Source organism: Pundamilia nyererei, unplaced genomic scaffold, assembly GCF_000239375.1.
Source record: "Pundamilia nyererei isolate P.nyererei 1_Seehausen unplaced genomic scaffold, PunNye1.0 scaffold00027, whole genome shotgun sequence".
In the NCBI taxonomy this organism is placed as follows: Eukaryota; Metazoa; Chordata; class Actinopteri; order Cichliformes; family Cichlidae; genus Pundamilia; species Pundamilia nyererei.
In genome coordinates this window covers 2,833,863-2,854,952 of record NW_005187428.1, presented here as the reverse complement: position 1 = coordinate 2,854,952, position 21,090 = coordinate 2,833,863, and the positions used below count along the sequence as shown (strand labels likewise).

Here is a 21,090-nt window from a genome sequence, read left to right as displayed (position 1 = left end):
GGGGGGGTTCGACAGCCTTAATGTACCATCAAAGCATTCACAGGCCCCTGATAGAGGCATACCTATAAAGCATTAACGCTGTACTAAAGGCAACTTTTTTCAAGGTGTGGACCCATTTACTGAAGACTTCCAAACAATGTCTTCCTTGTTAATCAGTGCAGAGTGTCATTAGTGAGTTCATTTGTTGGTCTATGATAAAGCCATGCAATAGTGGGGAAAAATGTTTATCACCCTCTACTAGTTGACAGATAAACTAGTAGAAAAAGTCGATTCTTGGAGTGAAACCAACAGCTGAAATCAGAGAAGTTTAGCATCTGTTTGAATCTATTCTCAAACCATTCCTGAGTAGCTGGCCTCTGTCTTGTACTATTTATTTTTTATATCACACCTGGTGCTTTTTCAGTCTTCATTCCATATTTAGTAGTGAGTCCAACTAAGTTGTACTAAAACTGACCTCCAGATTAATTTAAACCTGCATTCTTAGAAAGAGAAAGAAACAGAGTGATTTTTTCAAATTAATTAATTCATTTAATTATTTTCAAATTATATAATCACTTCAAATTAGGGCTGTTCGATATAATGATATATATCGGATGACGATATAAAAACATCTAGTTTCATTTTATGCTATCGTTTGTTTCGTGGTGTCCCAAAATAAACTGTTTATTGCAATACTTTTTCATCTTTTTGATGGTCACTGTAGTGGTTATATTAATTTCTTAAAGTTTTCTCTTTCTCTTATATTTTATATAACCACACTACAGACGGACAAGCGCCTGTTTTTATGCCTTGTGGTTAGCAACAATGAAGGTAACAGCATCGCGTGTCCGCTTGTTTATGTTCCACAAACCTTTCACAATAAAGCTCAAGATCCTGTTGAGACTTTTCAAAATAAACTGAATCACGTGAAAGAGCAGATTATTTACGGATGAGAATTCAAAAAGAGCCGCCAGGTGCTAAAAAAATAAACCTTAGACTCAAACGTTAGAACAGGCTTTTCCCCGCAGCACGCCGTGTAATAAATACTCACAAAGAAAACGGCGGCCGTTACAACTTATGTCTAAAAATGTATCGTTTCATGCATCGGTTAAAACACTCGACTCCAGGTACATGACGCACAGCTGGAAACACTTCCCGCAAGACGAGCTGCCCGAGATTCACAGAATTTACAGAAAATGTTACATTTTTGTGATTTATATCGTTATCGGGACGATAGAATTCTTATATCGGGATATGAGATTTTGGTCATATCGCACAGCCCTACTCCAAATCCTAGTGACTTGATGACTAGCCTAAAGAAACGAAGCAAAAAGACCACAAGATGGCAATGACAGCTCCAGAAAAAAACAAAAGGGGTTCCCCAGATGTGACAACTTTCATCTAAACCTGACATTTATATGACAGTCATTTCTTTAAAAAAAATAGAAAAAGAGGTCAAGTGTCTTACAAAGTCAAAATAACACAAAAGTATGCTGGTGCACACTATTTATGTATCAGGTGCAGCTTGCTAGCCATTTCTCAGGAAGTTTGGCTCTTGGGAAAACTCTTCAACATTTATTGAATACATACCCATTACACACATGGCTAGTGGCACTGCAGAAGCAGGAGCAAGTCATCTGTGTCCCCCCCTTAGATTGCCTCTAGTCCACAGGTTTCACATCTGATGCTACTACACAAAATAGAATATCCACCCACCCAATTGCAGGACCACCATACTGGGAATTGCCTTTTGCCACAGAAAGCATAAACTCCAGATCTGCTTCATTTCACATCTGTCTGTCCCATCCTGTCAACCATGTGACCCTGCTCAACATGACATCGCTAAACTCTGAGATTCCATTACAGTGCAGTTGTCCTCCTGCACGCGGTCCCACTCTAAAATTCATGAACACAGCTTTCTGTTTTTTTTTTTTATATCTAGAATATTCACTAACCATGTGTTTTTGTTTCCTGGAGAAACGTGTGTGTGTGTGTGTGTGTGTGCGCGCACCCAAGCCGTGGGTGCCTCATTCTCATTCATATGCATCAGCAAGTTATCAGGGACTGTTGTGCCTCATTGAGCTGAGAAGCTGCTTTCCATTTATTTCTCAAATGCAGTGGAGAGTGATTCTTCTCCTGCCTAATAAAACTTATAAAACTGGCTATACTGCTTTCAAAACTTCTACTAACAAAAAAAAAAAGCGAGGCTCATTGGGCAATTACGAAACAGGATAATGAAATATGGAGAGTATGTGCCGTGCAGTGCGAAAGGTGAAATTCATTACCCAGCCACATTTGGAGCAGCTGGCTGCTACAGTAGATAGTGGTGGCTCACCGGGGAAGTTTGGAGACCTATTGTAGGTGGATCTTTGGTTTGATCGCAATGCCATTGCAAAAACAGCTTTTGTTGAAAGCCAATGCAGGCTGTTCCCGCAAAACATCTTTAACTCTACACTGCATTCCTCGTCTCATCAACATCTGCCATCCTGCTAATTAGGCCCAAAAAGCCACACATCACTGGGTTTTAGTGGTGCACAGACAACGTGTGACACTCACGAGGGGAGCTCATGGACACAATGGGAATTTCAAAACCCTGCTAGATCACAGAGCGAATCGGAGTTTGTTACTGTCGGCAAGATAGCCTGAGCACCCACACGGTGGAAAATATATGCTGTAAGAATCTGCCTGACTATAGCTTTTGAGTATAGCTGCATGAGTATGGGTCTACATGCTAAATGCATAAAGCAGTCTACTGTTCGGTCTACAGGTTTTGCCTTCGATGACAAAAGTGCCGTCACTGGGAGGTTAACTGGAGTGGAATCCCACAGAGATCAGCTGGAGCAAAGGTTAAAAGAAATGCAATCAAAGAAGATGAGCAATCAGAGGACTCAAACAGAGCAGTCAAAGACAGAAAGATGGACAAGCGTTAATCGGTTGGAGTATAAAAATAAATGTGAGGCTGGAAAGTTAGAAAAAGAACAAGGCCACAAGAAGATTGCTGTGTCTTATCCCTGACCCAAGAAAGCTGATTCAATAAACAAAGAATCTCAGCTCTGTTAGATAGCTTTGCAGGCCAGCCGACAAAGGTGAAGATATTTTCATGCAGAACACCTGCAGCCGTGAGAATAGAAAAAAGGGGAAACGGAGGGAGTGCGAACGAGAGAGCGAGCTAGTCATAAATCTCCCACAGCTAGCAGGGTCAGGCAGATGGAGAGAGTGTCAAAATTGTTTCTAGACGTGAAGGAAAGGGGAGAAAGGTGGCTAACTAACCCCTGCGACTGTCTCCTGCTCTTCAAATCAACCTGCCACGAGGCTGGTCAGTCACGCTGTGACACCAGCAAGCCATTTCTACCTCATTTGCATACACACACTCACATACTCTGCATAATAATAGTAGAGTGGCATAGCAAGCGTGTGTGTGTGCGTACAATTCTAGGTGTGTGTGCATTTCTGCACAACAGAAACACAACCAGAAGACAAAAACAACAACAAAGCTGTGAGAATGATGGGGAAAAAGACATGTAGCAAGGGTGAAAGCTAGACAGACAACATGTAAGAAAGACGATTAGATTGCTGGTGGCGAGAGCGGTGAGTACAGCTTTTTGCTGTCACAACATACTTTTCCTGACTGTAAAAACATTGTTTGGCATTCTCGCAGGGAAAGCTCTGCTACTATAGGAGAGTTGCCTCACTGTCCATCATCTTCTACTTTTGGTACCCATCCTGCTGTACACCGTGCTTATTTGTTCACAGAGGACATGTTTGAACGTGTGCATGGAAGTGTGTTTGCAATGCAGTGAAAAGAGGTGGTTTCAGGGTTTCTCACTGGTGAAGGAACTATACACTTCCCTTCTATTCCTTCTTTTTTCCCCTCCCGTGTCAAGGATGCTTCACCCGCTCCTGCTCCTTTCCTCGATTTCCTTTTCACCCTGCATCATTAACAGCTTACTCTATATTCCCATCTCAGTCTTTATCCTCCTTACTCTACATCCTTTCTGCCTTGCCTCCCACAGCGGTGGTCAGAAAGCAGCTGCTGATGTTGCAGCTCACACCTGACCCAGCTCAGTATATCAGTGGGTGGACAGATATGCCAGAGAGATCCTGTCAATGGCAACTGTGCCCTGGAGACTGCCCCACTTGGCGGATACTGAGCCCCTTCTGCTAGACTACTAGAAAGGGGAGTCAACACTATTTCTTAACAAGTGGTGCAGAGAGAGAGGGACGCAAAAAGCCAAGATAAGCACCAAGGCAGCACTATTTTTACGATCCTTCTGTGGCGAGGCAGGCACTGCAGTGGCTTCCTACTCATCCTTCGGGGTCCCTTGACAGTTCTGTTTGCTAATATTAAACAGGCCAGTAGTGTGTGCAACTTCCACTGCTGCTGATCTTGAAGCTTGCAGCCCACCTTTAGTGTAGCACCCTTTTCTGACCATTAAAGCAGCTCAGAATCTCGCTGACAATGTTCAACCTCTTAGTTTGGCAGCATCTCGGGGCGCATATAAGCCCAAATCTACAGGCAGTGGTTAACCAACGCTAGTTTACCTCCCCCGCTTCTTCTCACCCCATCGCTTCACAAGGGTAAAGAGAGACATTTCACGTCTAATTAATGCACGGGATGGTTGTATAAAATGGCTAATGAGGCTGTGATCACAGCGGCGTGAAGGCAGGCACTACTGCTGGGGAGGGGGATGAGCATGACTCCACTTCCAGGAGACACATTGCTTCATAGTTATTAGCCTGTCATAGGAAGAGGGCTAATGGGGAGAATGGAGGTGCTTGTTTATGTGTTTGGCTCCACCTCAGTCAGTGAGATGTGTGTCCTCCGCCTCTTTGCCTGTTTCCTGACAAAACGCTCAAGCAGTTGCTTAAAAAAAAACTTTATGCTGTTTCATCAGCTGTGTCAGCCTTGAAAAAAGAAAAGAGTACATTAAGGGAACTGATATAAATGTGCAGTCAGATGAGCAACATTTGCTCGAATGTAGGCGCTGTTACCTGTGAGAGCAAGACTATCACACTCAAGTGATCCACAAGAAATATAAACAGAACGACTGCTGGTACAGCACTGAAGTGTCTAATGAAAACTTTTCATAAAATACCACAAAAAAAAACCTTCGGCAATTCTCGCTTAACATTATGAAAGAAAGAAATTGGAACAAACACGTCATGTAGTAGAAACCAGGTGCTACTATTCTATTAAAAAACTTGCTCCCTCAGCACAGCTCTTCGAGCAGGATGAATGGACTGCACACTAGCTACTCTCTGAGAGACTGCTCATTACTCAAATCACATCTGCTAGTGAGTAAGAAGCCCCTCTCTCCATTATGCTGCCTCACTTTCATAGTGCAAATATATTCATTTCAATCTTCTACGTGAAATGCCCTGAACGAGGCTCCGGACTTGAACTGCTCTCTTCAAAACACGCACAGTGAATCATCCACACACACACACACACACACACACAGACAATATTCGATACCATCATGCCTCACCTGTGCGATCTCATACAGGAGCTTGTAGTGTTCCTCTCGCTTCTGTAAAGTGCACAGATTGCAGCCCATTATAGTTGTCGTGGAAACGCCAGGCGTCCAATTCTCCCCAAGTAGTGGTGGTACGGACACAGGGGGGTCACCCTCCACACCGGAGCGCTGGTTCTCATCAGTCACTCCTTAGCGAGCATCTCTTTTCAGGCATCCCATTCACACATTCAGGCAGTCACAAGCAACCCCAGCTTAGAGGAACAGAAAGCTCCAGCTGAGCCTGACAGAAGAAGGTTCAGATGTGAACAGCGGCAGTGAAGTAGCGGCGGCCGTTTCAGCATCAGCCGGAGTGTCTCCTCTATCCCGCTCCCTCTATTTCAGACTCATACACTCACACGCGCACACACAGGCGTGCGCACAGGCTCATACACCAGGGTTGTGACTCGCGCTCACTGAGACACTCCCCCCTTTTTCTTCCTCCGTTTCGGCGCACATGAGCACACCGATACCAGCTCATGAATAATGAGGGGAAGACGCTGTGATATTCATGAGAACAGCGGCAGGAAGGGAGGGGACTGACAAAGAGGGAGGAGTGTGCTGGAGCGGGAGCGCTGGTTCATTAAAACTGAGGCACAGTTACACAATGCGCTCCTTTGTGCGAACAGCTCCTGTGAGAAGCTTGGGCAGGGCTGACTGCACAGAGACGAGTAAGCGGAGGGTGTCTGAGGCTTATGTGCGACCTACCTGCATGTAAGGCTTTTCACTGGGTTTATCTGCTTCGCGAGAGGAGGATGTGTTGCACTTCTGTCGGAAATAAGGAATTACACTGGCTGAGGAGAAGTAAAGCAGTAAATGCTGTTTCAACACATGGTTTAGTTCATTTACTAATAAAAAATCATTTAGTGCTTGTCTGTTTAATACATATCACTAAATTATTTTGGTTTTGGACCTTTGGTAACACGTTTTAAGAGTTTTGAAAACCCCTTAATTTTTACGATAATGTTTCGTTTTCTCTGATTTTGCTGCTTTTCTCTGCGCGTTATGTGTTACTCAAACCAAGAAGCCTTCTGTTTTTTTTCCATATTTGTATTATACATTTATAGATTATATTTCTCCAACTGTTTCTAGAAAATTGATAATAGTAGGTGCATAATGAAGAGGGCCAATCAGTTTAATGAACACAATATGACATATTTGTGAGGAGTATGCACATTTCCAACTTTGTCAAAGTTTTAAAAAAAAATGAGTTGAAGTAGGCATCACATATTTATAACTCCGGCACCACGCTGTTGCTGATAATGGGTGTCCCCACAGCAAAACTGGCAGCAAGTAAAGCCACAGACCTCAGAGACGATATATCAATCACCGGCTTCCCTCAAATTGTGATAATTGCAAGACAATAAACCTTGGCTATTGTCTCACTAGCAGGAAGCTACACAAGAAATGAGCAATAACTGTTAACAAATTGGCCTCCGAGCCAACATTTCTGCAGAATAGAATGAAGAGTAGATGAGTGCTCATCAGCTGGCTACTGGGCATCTAACCCCCCAGGGAGGCCATAATCCGATTTTCTGGGCTTTAATTTTGCTTCACTGCCTGGAGGCAAGCCAAACAGAAATCACCATTGTGATTAATACCTTCCACCGTCTTTTCCTCTACCATCTTCTCCACCGCCGAACCGACCTCCCCGCCCGTCTCTCGTCGCCCTGAAGAAGCCACGAGGAGCAGGTTTTCTGCAGTTGCCAGGCAATATCAAATCCATGAAGTGCTGTTCACTAAAGTGTCAATTTGACATCAAAGAGACTTGTTGCGAGGATGGGGAGCGGGGGATATAATACTACATTTGATGAACAGAGGACTATGGTGAAAGTGCGCGTCAGAAAATCAGTCTCCTAAAATTGTATACCAAGAAGCAAAGTTATGAAGTGCTGCTGAGCAAGAGGAACTGTCTTTTCGTTTTCCTGTGGTCAGATGGAAAATGTAAACCCATTAAGGATCCTGTGCAATATATCCACACTGCATAGGAATATAAATATTCCATAGACAATCTGCTGACAGTATCCAATATTGGTACATGTGAAGGAGTGTTTTCAGGGTTCGGCTGTGGATGACCATCACTCTGTGATGGTGCACTCAGTGACCCCTTTAGGTTAAGATGCTCATCAGTCACCCAAATGGTCTTTCTCATCATCTGTGAAATGAGACTGATACAGTAGCCTTTGCCTGCGGTCAAGCAGCACCTCTCGATGAGACGTGCAGATTGAGGGATGCTCTTTGAAGAGTGCATTAAGACTGATAAAAGCTCTTCCGAGCTACTTTATGGCCACGGCTTTTACAGTTTGATGGGGTGAATTTACCTGAGACTGCGCTTCCAACGCAACCCGAGGGCAGGATTTACACATTAAAGTTACATTTACTCAAACCATTTACTTGCTAACAGGGTGACGCTCAGTGGGTTTCAGTGTGTGTCCCTGAAAGCCTGTAGACGTTATGATTTATGTTAACAATATAAGAAACTTAATGAAATGTATTGTTTAACATTTATATGGGGAATAAAACATGCTACCGCATATAAAGTCTCCATTTCAAATTGATGAACGCCGATTCTGTGCCCTCTCTGTGTCACTTTGCCTTCGACTTCCCAACTGTCCTTTTCTCCTGTCCAGCTGTCGTTTATCATCCAGTCTGCCCTTTGCCTGCTCTCGTAGAAACAGGCTCTCAGTCGTGTTCATTCTCCTAGTTAATGGACCTCACATCACAGGGAGCGGAAAACCAATTTGTCCTGACTTTGATGGGTGCATTTTGAGATTTCTTTAACAGCATTTCAAACAAACTTGTTACTCGAGCTCACCTTAAACCTGAAGTTATAACCTTCAGCCAAGTGTGTAATGCAGGTCTATGGTGTATCTGTAAACCCCTTGTGTCCCCAGACATGTCTGTTCTAATGCTCACACGGGCTTCCTGTGTGTCTATCCTGTTCTGCATAAGTGCACACATACAAGCCCACAAACACTAAAATGAGCAACAAAAACAAAGTGATGTGGATGCTCCTGGCGCGGAATGTGAAATCATAATCAGTACCCGCAAACTGTATTTGTATTGATTTTTTGTCTGGGGATAAGTACCAACCATCACACAGAGCACAAAAGTTGGATCAATTCAATATTCCACTTCATGTGGTTCAACAAGCTGACAAGTGCTGCATCTAAATGACTTTCAAAAAAGCTACCACATCGAGTTTTCTTTTTCTTTCCATTCTACCTTGCAACACGGCTTTTGTTGCCACTCACTTCTATTTTGTGTAAAGCAGCTGGCCTCACCAGACACATCACGATATATTATCACACTATACGATATTAGTCTACTATCAGTCTGTGATTGGGGTCAAGTTAGCAATTACAGGCAGTTTATTTCAAATAACACAGCAACTAACTGTAATAAATCATTGAAAATGACATTACACAAATCATTGAGCACATCTGTATACACAGAAATTCACATTTAATAGAAATGTATCATCCATCCATTCTCTTCCTCTTATTCCATTCAGGGTTGTAGGGGGCGCGGGAGCCTATCCCAGCTACCATAGGCCGAGGGCACAGTAAACCGTGTAAAGTAAACACTCACACCTATGGGCAATTTAGAATCACCAATTAACTTAACCCCACTAGATGCATGACTTTGGACTGTGGGAGGAAGCAGAGGTAGCCAGAGAGAACCAGTGCAGACACTGAGTGAACATACAAACATAAAGACAGAAAGGCCCAGGCTAGACGGTTGATTCAAACCCAGGACCTTCTTTCTGTGAGTCACTCTGAATTAGAGCTGGGCGATAGAACGATAATGATATGTATTGCGAAATAACTTTTCCTCGATAGAAAAGTTAAACTATTGCGATAGGCCTCGTCTCTCTTGTCCTCTTTTAAAAAACAACAGCCAATCCAAATTAAGTAGCGCAGAGCCGAACCAATCACAGCCGCAGCGTCATGTCACGTGACTTGTTACGTGCCGCACATGTGTATTTGTTTGGGAAGCAGCCAGCTGCTGTGCCGCCCGGTAATGGAGGAAATGAGTGCGAGAAAGATCAACCGAGAGCGTGACCGAAGGTTACCGAAGAGAAAACAGATGATGGTTCCAACGCCGGAGAGGTTGTCGAACGGAAGAGCCATAGAAGTTCCGTAGTGTGAAGGTATTTCGGCTATTTCAAGTCTGACAAAAACAGAGTAGCGCGCACTGTAAATGTGCCGAAAGCAAGTCTGGAAATACAATAAAGCGGTGCATGCTCAATCTCTGACTGGAAGAGCTAATTCGTCATTCGGGTTTTGTCAGACTAAAGTAACTGTTTGAAAAGCTAAGCTATACAACAAGGAGAGATTGAGAATTTCCTTTTAGTTCTCAGTTTATTTGATATTGACAAAAGTTAGTCAATTTTGTCTGATCTTCTGTAAAACAAACTAAGAGTTATTTTTAGAATTAATATTTTGTTTCTAAGTGGAACTGACAATTTAGTAGTCTGTTTTTGCCATATTTGCCTTTATTTATCTGAAAAAGTCTCATGTTCCTTAAGTACATCCACCCTGTTGAACTTATTATGGGAAATAAATATTTAAATAAAAACAAGCTGCTGATTATTTCACATTTTACTTGTGAGCAACGGCACATTTAAATCTTACAAATATAGTTATTTGGCTTATATCGTGATATATATCGTTATCGCCTGAAATGAAAAAAACATATCGTGATATGAAAAAATCTTATATCGCCCAGCTCTACTCTGAATCAGACTACAACTGTTCGCAGACAGGTTGCCTCCTTTCAGGCAACCTGTGCAATCGCCTTGCAATCATAAGCGGTTGTGAACGCACATCATGCTCAAGCTCTGGGCAACCATTTAGTCACCATGCATTGCAATCAGTTGCATAATGTGAAAAACTGATAAGAGTCACCAGACATCCACCAATGGTTTTTAGCTGAACCAATTTAAAGTACGTTTGCTCAGCTAATGTTCTCTCAGGATGGCAGTGCATCAGATGAGGTCTCTTGTTCAAAGTATTCCCAGATTATTTTAACTTATCTAATAAAATATCATAATTTGGTGTCCTTATATCGATGCAATATTGCCCTGCAAAATGTCACAATACTATAACCAATTTTTCACCCACCCCATCTAGTTTGAACAGAAAGGTAGAGATCACCCGAAGCTAGCGAAAGCTATATTCTAGCAGTTCTGTAAACTTACTCTAACCTTGACAGGAAACATGAAAGCATCCTAAATAAGTCAGAGCTTTAATGAGGAGGAGTTATTGCTGTGATTACTTGTCTGTGGCAATGTCTGTGAGGAATATCAAATGTCCCCATAGCGTTTAATACATAAACAGGTTTATTAGGCCAGTGCTGACACACCATCTGGGTGGAAATCTCTTTGGTGTGAGCAGTGAAGATTGAAATCCCGTTCACGTGAATGGAGAGCCGCGGGGACCTGAGAGTGGTTTGTGATTTGATGTGTGTCTCAGATCTGATCGCCCACCGCCACTGCAAAACAGCCGCTTCTCCTGGGTATTCATGCGACCTGATTTGGGAGTAATTAAATGAGAGTCTTTTATGAATGAATCATCGTCGTAGCCTGCTTTTCACATGACAGCTCTGAAAGGAATTGGTCCAGTGTGCACATACAAAAGGATAGGTGAGTGCTTCAAAACAGGCGTAGCCACATGTGAAGCCAACCAAAACATTTCTCAATGACAATAAATTATTAAAAAGGCTTGAATCTTTAATTCATGTGGGAACATGACCGTGGCTAAAAATAGCACATCATAGACTCTTTTAAATGATAACATATGTAATGTTGCTTTGTAAGCAATCGGCGTATCGAAAAACTAATTTATTGGCTGAGAAGCAATTTAACCTCATATTACAGCCCACATAAAGCCTCTGTTATGATCAAACAATGAAATTATCTGTTATTAATTTGGAATAATAGCTACTGAACTGTGTCATTGCTATCATGGGCATCGCACAAAATCTTCTCACCTTTTTTGGTCAACTTACAGCAGAGGTGTCAAACACAGGGCCAGGAAAATGGGGTGGTAAATTGGGTAGCTCCTTAAATTTGAAGGAGGGAATGAACTTTAACTTTTAGCTGTAATTGTATAGATTTTACAGATTTTACAATTTATCTCCTCCATGGTTATTCATTAGTAAGTAAGTCAACTAAGTAAGTAATTAAGTAGGACTCAATGACTGATAAGTTCCTGTTTTGTCCCTGTCTACTATAAAAATGTGTTTTTTACAATAGTAGTAAATAATTAACAAAAACCTAGAAGCTACCACAACTTTTTCTGAAATTTTTAACATTTATTGATTGTAATTTATGCCCAAAGAGGAATGGCAACAGAGCTATTTCATTTACTCCAGCAGCACTGGTTCATCATGGAGAAAATCCGAGATGTACTATCGAAATTGCACCTTTCTTAGAAAACATCTCATATATTAAATGCAAATAACATTTTTTTAAAGGTCACATAATTTCATATAACTCTTCACCAACACATCTTACCACCTCTCAAAATGTAAATTAAAAACTCTAGCACACCACACACAGAGCCATCCTGCACAAAATCTGGTTAAACCCGATGCCTCCCGTGTGCCTGAAGATCAAACAAAGTGCAAATCAACCACTAAGCTTGAGCTTTTCTCTACCTGACTTCTGAAACTTCTGAGGGAGTGGCATGTGCCAAGCACTGGTTGGGTTCTGGGATCAGAAGTAAATGAAAGTATGACTGGTGCGTGTGTGATGTCTGCCTACGCCTACAGTGGTAAAACCTGTCAACGCTGTGATATATGAGAAAAATTCTTCATTTTTTCCTTTTACATTTTTGGATCGGATTCACAAATTTATCCCATCAATCTAATATTAAAATATGATGGACATGGATTTAAAAGAAATTATCACTGAACATGTCACAGAATAAACAAAAATCCCAAAACAGAGGTTGCTACATTTCCCATAACCCGTTTTCATTCAACCCTCCTTTTCTGATAAATAAATATCTACCTAAATCATCTATTGTAACACGTTTCCTTTCTATATATGTGTATACATAGCCTCAAGCTGAAACTAAAGAAATGTCGGCAACATCAATATCGAGACTCCAGAGTCACATTTATGAGCATAACCTGTAAATGTTCAATTACAATGTCATTATAATTTCTAGGAGAGCGAGAGGGAGTGAGAGATAGAATTGCACATAGCTTCATTAAAACTGTTATCATATCACCAATCCTCCTTTTAGACTAACAGTTTCATCACCCTGGCTGCGCACCAAGCTGTCTAAATAATCCAATTTTTTCATCATGTCAGAAACGCATCATGTGTGACCCAGGTGTGGCTCATAGTACGAGCAGTGAATGCTACATCGGTTTAACACTTGTCAGAGTAGTGACCTTTTCAGCGAGGAAACATTCAGTTTAACACATTCGGCTGCGGGAGAAGAGGGGCGTGAGGGGGTGCGGTGACTGAAAGACTAGATCTTTCCACTGCTATCTCTGCTTGATGCGCCAGTCTGTTTTCATATTCATTTAACCCCAGGCTGTAAAGTGTGTTGGCCAACCCCAACTGCTGCCATGAAAATACTCACAACCGCATGACACCGTGACCCCAACACCACCCGTGTAGCAGCACACCCTCAGGACATCCTGCATTACTGCTGCACCAGCCTCCCTGCAGTTCCGGGGGAATGAGAGTGAAAATGTTTGTTCCCATATGTTTAACTTTGATGGTTGTTAACGCTCCCCAGCCACCCGTTGATAAATAGTAATAATTCCAAATGCATTAAGCACTCAAGCATAAACATAGCATAACTCTGAAGTATGTGTCTGTTGATCCAGCAAAGACTGAGCAGAGGTCCAAAGGTCTGCCTGCTTTTGTTTCCTAAGACTATAATGATATTTGTGGTTGGATACAATCCCCGTGAGCAGTGGGCTCACTCTTTTTATTATATCATATTCCAATATCATCTGACATACAGTAACAAGGCTATAGAGATTCCCTGCTATACTGTATAACCCTCCACATTGCAGGCATAAAAAGTATTACAATCACCCTTAATTGCAAGATAAAGCTGAATTGTAAATTTTTTTTTTTTTTTTTTTAAATAAACACAGACCAAGAGGGAAAATACTATATATAATCAGGCCTTGCTAGTTTTCATCTTCTTAGTATTAAAAATTGACTCTGACATTCCATCACACCAAATGAAGGTCATCTGCAGGATCGTCATCTATTGTCTGTTTTACTTTTTTTTAAAAGAACACTTAAGAACCAATGGAAAGGGTAAGTACATTTGTGTGGTAGAGCCTGGCAATTCTCACTATAGACAAATAGCAAACATGTACAACAGGCATATCATTGATTTCGGACTGTGAGCACTGCTGGTGGAGTCCTGGTCAATACGCAGTCAATACACCTTTGATTGTGGATGAGAGTTTTGTGCTCCAGAAGAAAGAATGGCAATCTATACAGACAATCAGCTCAGGGGGCAAACGGGTTAGACTCATACCAACTTGTTCTGCTTGAGCTATTCAAGTCTTATGCTGATTCTAGCATAAGCACCTTTTATTGTGTCCCAGCCAGTGCCTTTTGAGGGAATGTCACCAACAGGTCATCTCATTTTATGGGCACAATAGCAGCGTCCTGATGTTCGGTTTCAATGTCACGTTGAGACAAAGTCACATGCAGCACGTCTAGCGGCAGTCGGCCCGCTCGCAATTGATGTTACACAAAGAAGGACCTGAAAACCTTAAGTTAAGGCTTTTAGCAACCTTGAAGCTGCAGTGCTTATCATTTTCTTATGCTAACAATAGATCTCGGCATATATGAGATGAAAGAGATGACAAACCAGGACAAAATTATCACTCGAATCTGCACCCGAATCGAATCCGGGTCAATTGACTTTTGGCTTATGTTAGAAAATCGCTCTGAATTTGCTGCCAATACCTTTTTCTTTGATAAAGTAACCATACACTTTCTGCCAGTCGCTAACAGCAGACAAACTTAGCAACAGGCAGTGTCATGTAACACTGTGATTACACCATGTATCATCTAGGGCAGCGGTCCCCAATCCCCGGGCGTTTGGTACCGGGCCACGAGAGTTGAGTCTTGGGTGTGAAATTTAAGGTTTTCAGGGTTTTTATCGTTTTTTAATCGTCATTTTTTTAATCGTTTTTATCGTTAACTCAGTTTTCCTGGGTCTTTTCCGATGTGTTATGAATAAATCTTCTTCTTTTTTGGTACCGGTACTGGTTTTATTTTGTTGTATTTATCCATGACACCTTAAAGGTCAGTCTGTGAAAATATTGTCGGACATAAAGCGGTCCGTGGCGCAAAAAGGGTTGGAGACCGCTGATCTAGGATCTATCATTGCTGATAATAAAGGTAGGCAAAATAACAAAAAACTCATCTCTGTGTGTGTTGTGAGCTGTTAGTACTGACATTAAATCACAAAACTTGCATGCTGACAGAAAAGATTAAACGGGAATGAAACTGAATATTATCTCCTGCCATTTTGTTTTCAATTTGTAATTCTAAAGCAATATTACAGTGCCGCATGCACGAAAATCACCTGATGTATTTTTTGCGATTGATAAAACCCCCCAAAAAACATAAGGAGCCAAAGTAATAATAATAAGATTTAGAGAAGCTGGAGAAGCAGACTAAGTTCATCTTCATGCTGTCAGACTTTGGCAGCATCACAGTAATTTGTCTTTGCTCTACATCAATGCAGCAGCAGGCCTGTACCAGGACCCCTCATGTACTCTATAATTTGTTTTGTGATCGGCTTGCTCATTGTGCTCTTCCAAGCGCTTAGGCTAGCCTGGTGGGTGCACAAATACCTTCTTTTCTTGTATGATTTTTTTTTTTTTTGGTGACTTTTATTTCTTGCCATGCCAGGTGAGAGAAAATCATCTGTGTGCGCCTGAGGATCAGCTTAAAACCTCCACCTAAACTGGAATGCTCCAGAATCAGAACGGCCACAGATCCACTGGTAATAGCAGACCTGCAGATGGATAACATGCTTGTTTTTCAACACACAGATTAGTCAGGAATTATGATGATACCCAGGGGGCAGGAATCTTATTTTCTGTACTCCTGATAAGAAAACAAGAGCAGCCTGCAAACAAATGGAAAGCGAGGCAGAGGTGTATGATTTAGCATGCTGTGCTGCAAGATGGCGTGTTGGCACTCTGGTTTAGGGGATTGGATGAGACTGTGTCTGATGGGTCATGTTTTAGTAGTGGTTACTACAAACAAAGCTGTAACATCAATTTTGCAATTCATAAAAATCACATATTTATAATTGCATGTGCTGTCGTCTTAAAGCTCTTAAAATTCAATTCACAACTGTTTGCAATGCACATCTACTGCTGTGACAAAGGAAAGAGAAACTTGGACAGTAAAACAATTTGTTAAGGTCAATACTAACAAACATCTGAGCTTTCACATCACTTTAGAATCCATTATGTTCCCAAAAATAGCACATTTTGAAGCTTCTACAATACATAATGAGTTCTAACAAACCATTCACTATTTACACTCTTAGGGTATTCTTCGATACCCAACATCCACAATGACGGCGAAACAACTAGTAGCTCAGTGTTCCAAGAAGTGCCTGCTCTCACAGCTAGAGATTGACGAGGTACAACATAAATGCTACGGCAAGGGGGAGCCAGGAGCCAGCAATTTTAAAACATCACCACCTTGTTCTTGAATTCGCATGCTTTAACTTTTTGATGACTTTCATCGGATCGATAAAAATAATTATGGAAGACCTTGTTGTCTTATTTACAAATAACAGACTCTATGTGGTTGCAAGCTGACTAAAGTTAATGAGGTTCATCTCTCTGATGATCTCTACTCGATGAGCAAGACAGTTTGATCAAAAGTGAGTCCGTGAATTTTTAAAGAGAATTTAAAAAAAAAAAAAATCACTTAAGCCTCTGATTGCTTCTTTCTCTGTTATAACTGGCAGAACAAAGAGCAATGTGTACGAATGTAAGAGCAGAAGGATTTGAACTTGATCAAAGAAAACCAAATCAGGTAAATGGTGGCGAGATTCACAATTTGCATTTAAAATCAAAACCTGAACCAATTACTTCTGAAGTATTTACAAAAATATATATTAAACTGTGCCAGACAAAACGTTTGGCACCCTAACCTGCTCTTGAACACAAATGCTATTAAAACACATACATAAATATACATATACACACACACACACACACACACACACACCTACCTTCAGGTTGCACTCTTGAGCTTAGTGCACAGATACAAATACGTACAAAAGGGCTCCCCTCTCTGCCACTCTACATCCCAAAGGAGAACCATTGATTTTCTAGTTACAATCAACACCAAATTATTGAATGTCACTTGATGAAGTGCTGGGGTCCGCAGGCACTTTGCGACTTGTTGCGTTGCTATAGCAACCCCGTCTGTTTGACAGGGCTTATGACAAAAAACTCCTTTGCGGAGATTTATCTTGAAAACTGTCCTTTCTACTGGAGCCAGTGCCCTTAATCCCCACACACAGACCAAGCACCAATCTCTGGGTCTTAAACTTGAAGCCAACAAAGAAGTTGTAAAATTGTATCTTCTTGAGTGGCCGCTTGAGGGTGACTCCAAAAGCGAGTCAGTCCTCATAGAATCCAATGTTAAAATACTTTCCAGCAGCAGCAGGGAAAAAAAGCATGTTTGTAGCTTTGTACAAAAATGGTTTTGGTTTCTGGCTATTATGCCCCATCAAAACAACAGCATGAGAGGTGATTCTTTTTTAAAACTCACCTATTTAAACCTCACTTGGGGCTTAAAGTGATGGCTGTAGCCACATAGACTGACACTACCAACTGCACTGGTTTTCGTCTGTGAGAGAAACAGGCCTCTCAGCAATGTCTGTGGTGTTGGCACCTTGTGGATCATTTTTAATGTAATTATCTGCTAACTAACATGGCTTGCTGTAGGGTTAAATATAGTAAGTATAAGAAGTCTGTGCTCCAGGTTTAGTACAATTGTTGAAACTGTGCGCTCGCTAATTAGCACTAATAAGCAGATACTGTTCTACCTTTTAACCTTTGCACCTTGCTAACAATGTTCAGTGTTAGCGGATAATAAGTCATCCAAATATGATCGCTTCTCCAGAAAAAAACTAAACAATCAAAAAAAACAACAACGTGGCAGCAGCCAACACACTCGAAATGAGACTTCACAAAGCAGTGATGCGATGTGACGTCACGTCACGGTGGCTATGTCTGTCTTTTATAGCCTACGATACTTTACAGATACACACTAGCTCATCTTTCAGAGAGAATGTCAGTATTTGAACTCTGGGGGACAAAGCTGGACAATCCATGAATCATTAAAGAAACTTTATATTAAAATAGAATTTGAAAACATCAAAATATATTTGCAGCTGCAACTGCTGACACATCAAAACGTTTTACAGACTCCAAGGCATTGATCAGGATGGGCAAACCACGGTCAACAAGCAATAAAATCAAAGCGCTGAATCTACACCACTGACAAAAACTACTGCATTATCATATTAGGCTGTATTTCTCTGTAACAGCCATCTAATGAGATTATACATCTTGGATGTAGTGTTTTATTGATTTGTCTGTTATGCTTGATGGACCTCGGGTAGCTGCAGGGCATCCTCGCTACTCATATGGGACAACAAATATGCCGTATCAAAGGACCTAACACCCTCAAGCAAATATGTCTTTTGTCTGCTGGCACACCCTTGAGAAATCATCCCTGTGTACCGTTGATCAGATATTAAAGTATCGAACCTACAAGGGTGACCCTTTTGCTGTAGGCACGCAGCAACAAACAGGGCAATATTCCTGACTCTGTATCCCTGAATAAATGCCTGTTGGGGGGAAGACAGTGGGAGGGTTAGTCATAAAAACTCAAACGTGCCCTCTCATCGCCTGGTTCGTCATTAAATGGAGTCCATCTCAAGGTTTTGGGTCAACACGGGTCAACATTTCTCCTGTTTGCTTTGGTGAAGAGAAGGTCGGGGTGTATTCTCCTGCCAAGAAACTGTTAATACACAGGAGATAAATTAGCAAGCCCTCTGGCAGCCTTCTGGGAATAGTTTCCGCTTCAAAGCACACGGCAGATTAAACCAAAGGGGAACAATATTCACAAATCAGCCGATGGTTATGAGAAAAGAGGCAACACTATCTGTCTGACCCTCACCCCCACACTCCAATAAGCTCACACCACACTCTTTGGTCCTCAAAAACTACAGTATAACCACCTAGATTTTGCTCACTGTGCTGTGAGGGACCGATCCATTCATCTGGGTCCCGAGATCAGAAAAGAGGGATGGTATTGCCCTGTAAATGTGTATTGTTCTCACGTTTGTCTATTAAATTATTACAATACTTCCTTGTATAATCAGTGTATTCATTATTTCTGCTCTTTCTGTATTCATCATATTGCTTTCAAACATCTAAAAAAAAAGAAGAAAAAAAAGGGCTAAGCTACATTATATTTGAGGACTATACCTGATCAGTGCTTATTTTATTAGAGTAGTGCCGATTAGTGTTATCAAAAATATTGATTTTTCATTATATAGGCATTTACATGGATCCAAAATATTTTAAATGTTATCAATAGCTATTTATTAGAGTTTCATCTGTCAAACTGTTTTCACTGAATGCCATGTTAGGAGGCAGTGAGCCCAAAAAGTGAAAGACTGAAATTTCAAGTTAACTGTGAACCTCCTGAAACTTGTTTATCTTTCAAAGCCATTATTCAGATGAAAGCTTAAAAAACAGGTGAGTCTGTTGTGCAGTGCAGATTGCCTCTGCGACAGTAAAAAAGCTAAGGTGACACCTTAATTTTCTGTTTCAGAAGTAAAGATAACATAGTTCAAAATCCCAGCGGCATGTGTGAAAGTGCTTTTTTTATGCGAACCATGCAACACAGCCTCAAAAGGGGTTTGCTGTTTTGTTCACACAATGGAAATTTTCTTATTTTCAATCTAAGATCAACACTGATTAAATAGTAGCTCAGGCATATCTTTTTTTTTTTTTATAAAGATTTATTTATTGCCTTTCCATCAACAAAAAAATTTGAGTGTATAATAGTAATGTATGTACATCGTAAATGAATAATGTCAGGAGGACACATAAATATAGTTATATATACTCTCCCATGTAAATCATTCAGATATTATTACAGAAGAAAATGTATGCATGTATACCCATATATACACATAAATACATACATACACACACACACACACACACACACACATACATACACATATATATATATATATATTACACACATATATATACATATATATTAAACTTACGTCTATGATAAAGGCTAAACATGCTTCCTTTAAAAAAATGTGGGGAAATTTTTTGTTATTTTTGGAAAGTGAGGAAATGATCGATAGTGAACAGAAATGATTCTATCCATTTAACCTGTATGGTAGAAGTAGTGTTGCAGCTGTTAAAGAGAACCTGGGGACCCTGCAAGTGCTGGACTGCTAAATAGAAGGACAGGAGAAGGGATGTGAAATTAAATGGACTGGAACTGAAGAGGACGGAGCTTATCATTGCAACCACTAATTTGGTTGCCTCTCTAACTAACTTGACACCCTTGGACTAAACTTCAGCCTGAAGCCCTGGAACAATAGACTTAAACCTAATGCCTCACTATGTTATACCTGTTTGTTTTTTTTCTCTGGAGCACTATCTGTTAACCTTAGCTCAGGCATATCCATATATATGGGATTGTAGTTCTCTATTATTTCAACTGGCAAGTGGCAGCGAGTATGAATGAAAGTTTATTCTCAGTACATGATCCAAACTGTGTCCTTGCAAACCCTTAAGTCCACTTTGCTTCAGTAGTTTAAATCCTGCAAACCCCACTAGTAAACAGTTCGGTGTATCGTGCTCTGGCCTAGTTGTAGTCGGGTAAAATGGGGAGAAAAGCAGTGACCTAAAACATGGGGAGCTACAGTGTACTCAGCGATTTGAACGCTGACAGAGATTTATATGACTGTTGCTGAAATGTGACAATAACATGAAAAAAAAAAGGTTTACATACTATCTTAAATCTTAGTTGTGGGAACTAAATAAGGGAACTAAAAAAATGAAATGTGACAAAATGTACAATACTGCAAAACAAGCATAAAAAGCTAAGACTCTGCTTCAATGTATCTACTTATCCATTCGCATTTACTTACCTTGGATCAGCAAGTACCATCCTGCCCTGTTTTGGCTCAAATGTAATGAATTTTAGTATAAGGTACATTTTTTTTAATACTAGTCAGAAGGACGAAGTACACAACACAGCTCCCCCAGTAATTCTGCAAGGGATTATCTTTGCCCCTTATCTAACCTTCTTCCAGTCCTCACATCATAAAACTGCTGTTAGCTAATACTGTGTGTTTAATTCCTCATTGTGGAGCTCACCTTGGGGTGGCCCTGCCAAACCCTGCCCACAGGAGATTTACAGTCAGCCATTTTGTGGACTAATTGCGCAGTCTTAGTGCAGGGAGGTCAGCCATAACCAACACATTGAGCTGGCTTACACACCTGCTACAAGCCAGACCAG

The 21,090-nt window shown here is 41.0% G+C and overlaps 1 protein-coding gene across 2 annotated transcripts in view; it reads right to left on the bottom strand.

The window, feature by feature from the left end:
- The window catches only part of LOC102193744 (PDZ domain-containing RING finger protein 4), a 111,191-nt gene that overhangs the window by 39,506 nt on the left and 50,595 nt on the right, over positions 1–21,090 (bottom strand). The window contains exon 1 of one of the 2 annotated variants that reach the window (XM_005728151.1): positions 5,469–5,925. The exons of the other annotated variant lie outside the window; for it this stretch is intronic. Within the exon in view, the coding sequence (XP_005728208.1) occupies positions 5,469–5,537 (69 nt within the window). The 5' untranslated portion in view covers positions 5,538–5,925. Of the gene's footprint in view, positions 1–5,468; positions 5,926–21,090 lie in introns of those variants that run through there. 2 annotated transcript variants of the gene reach the window in all.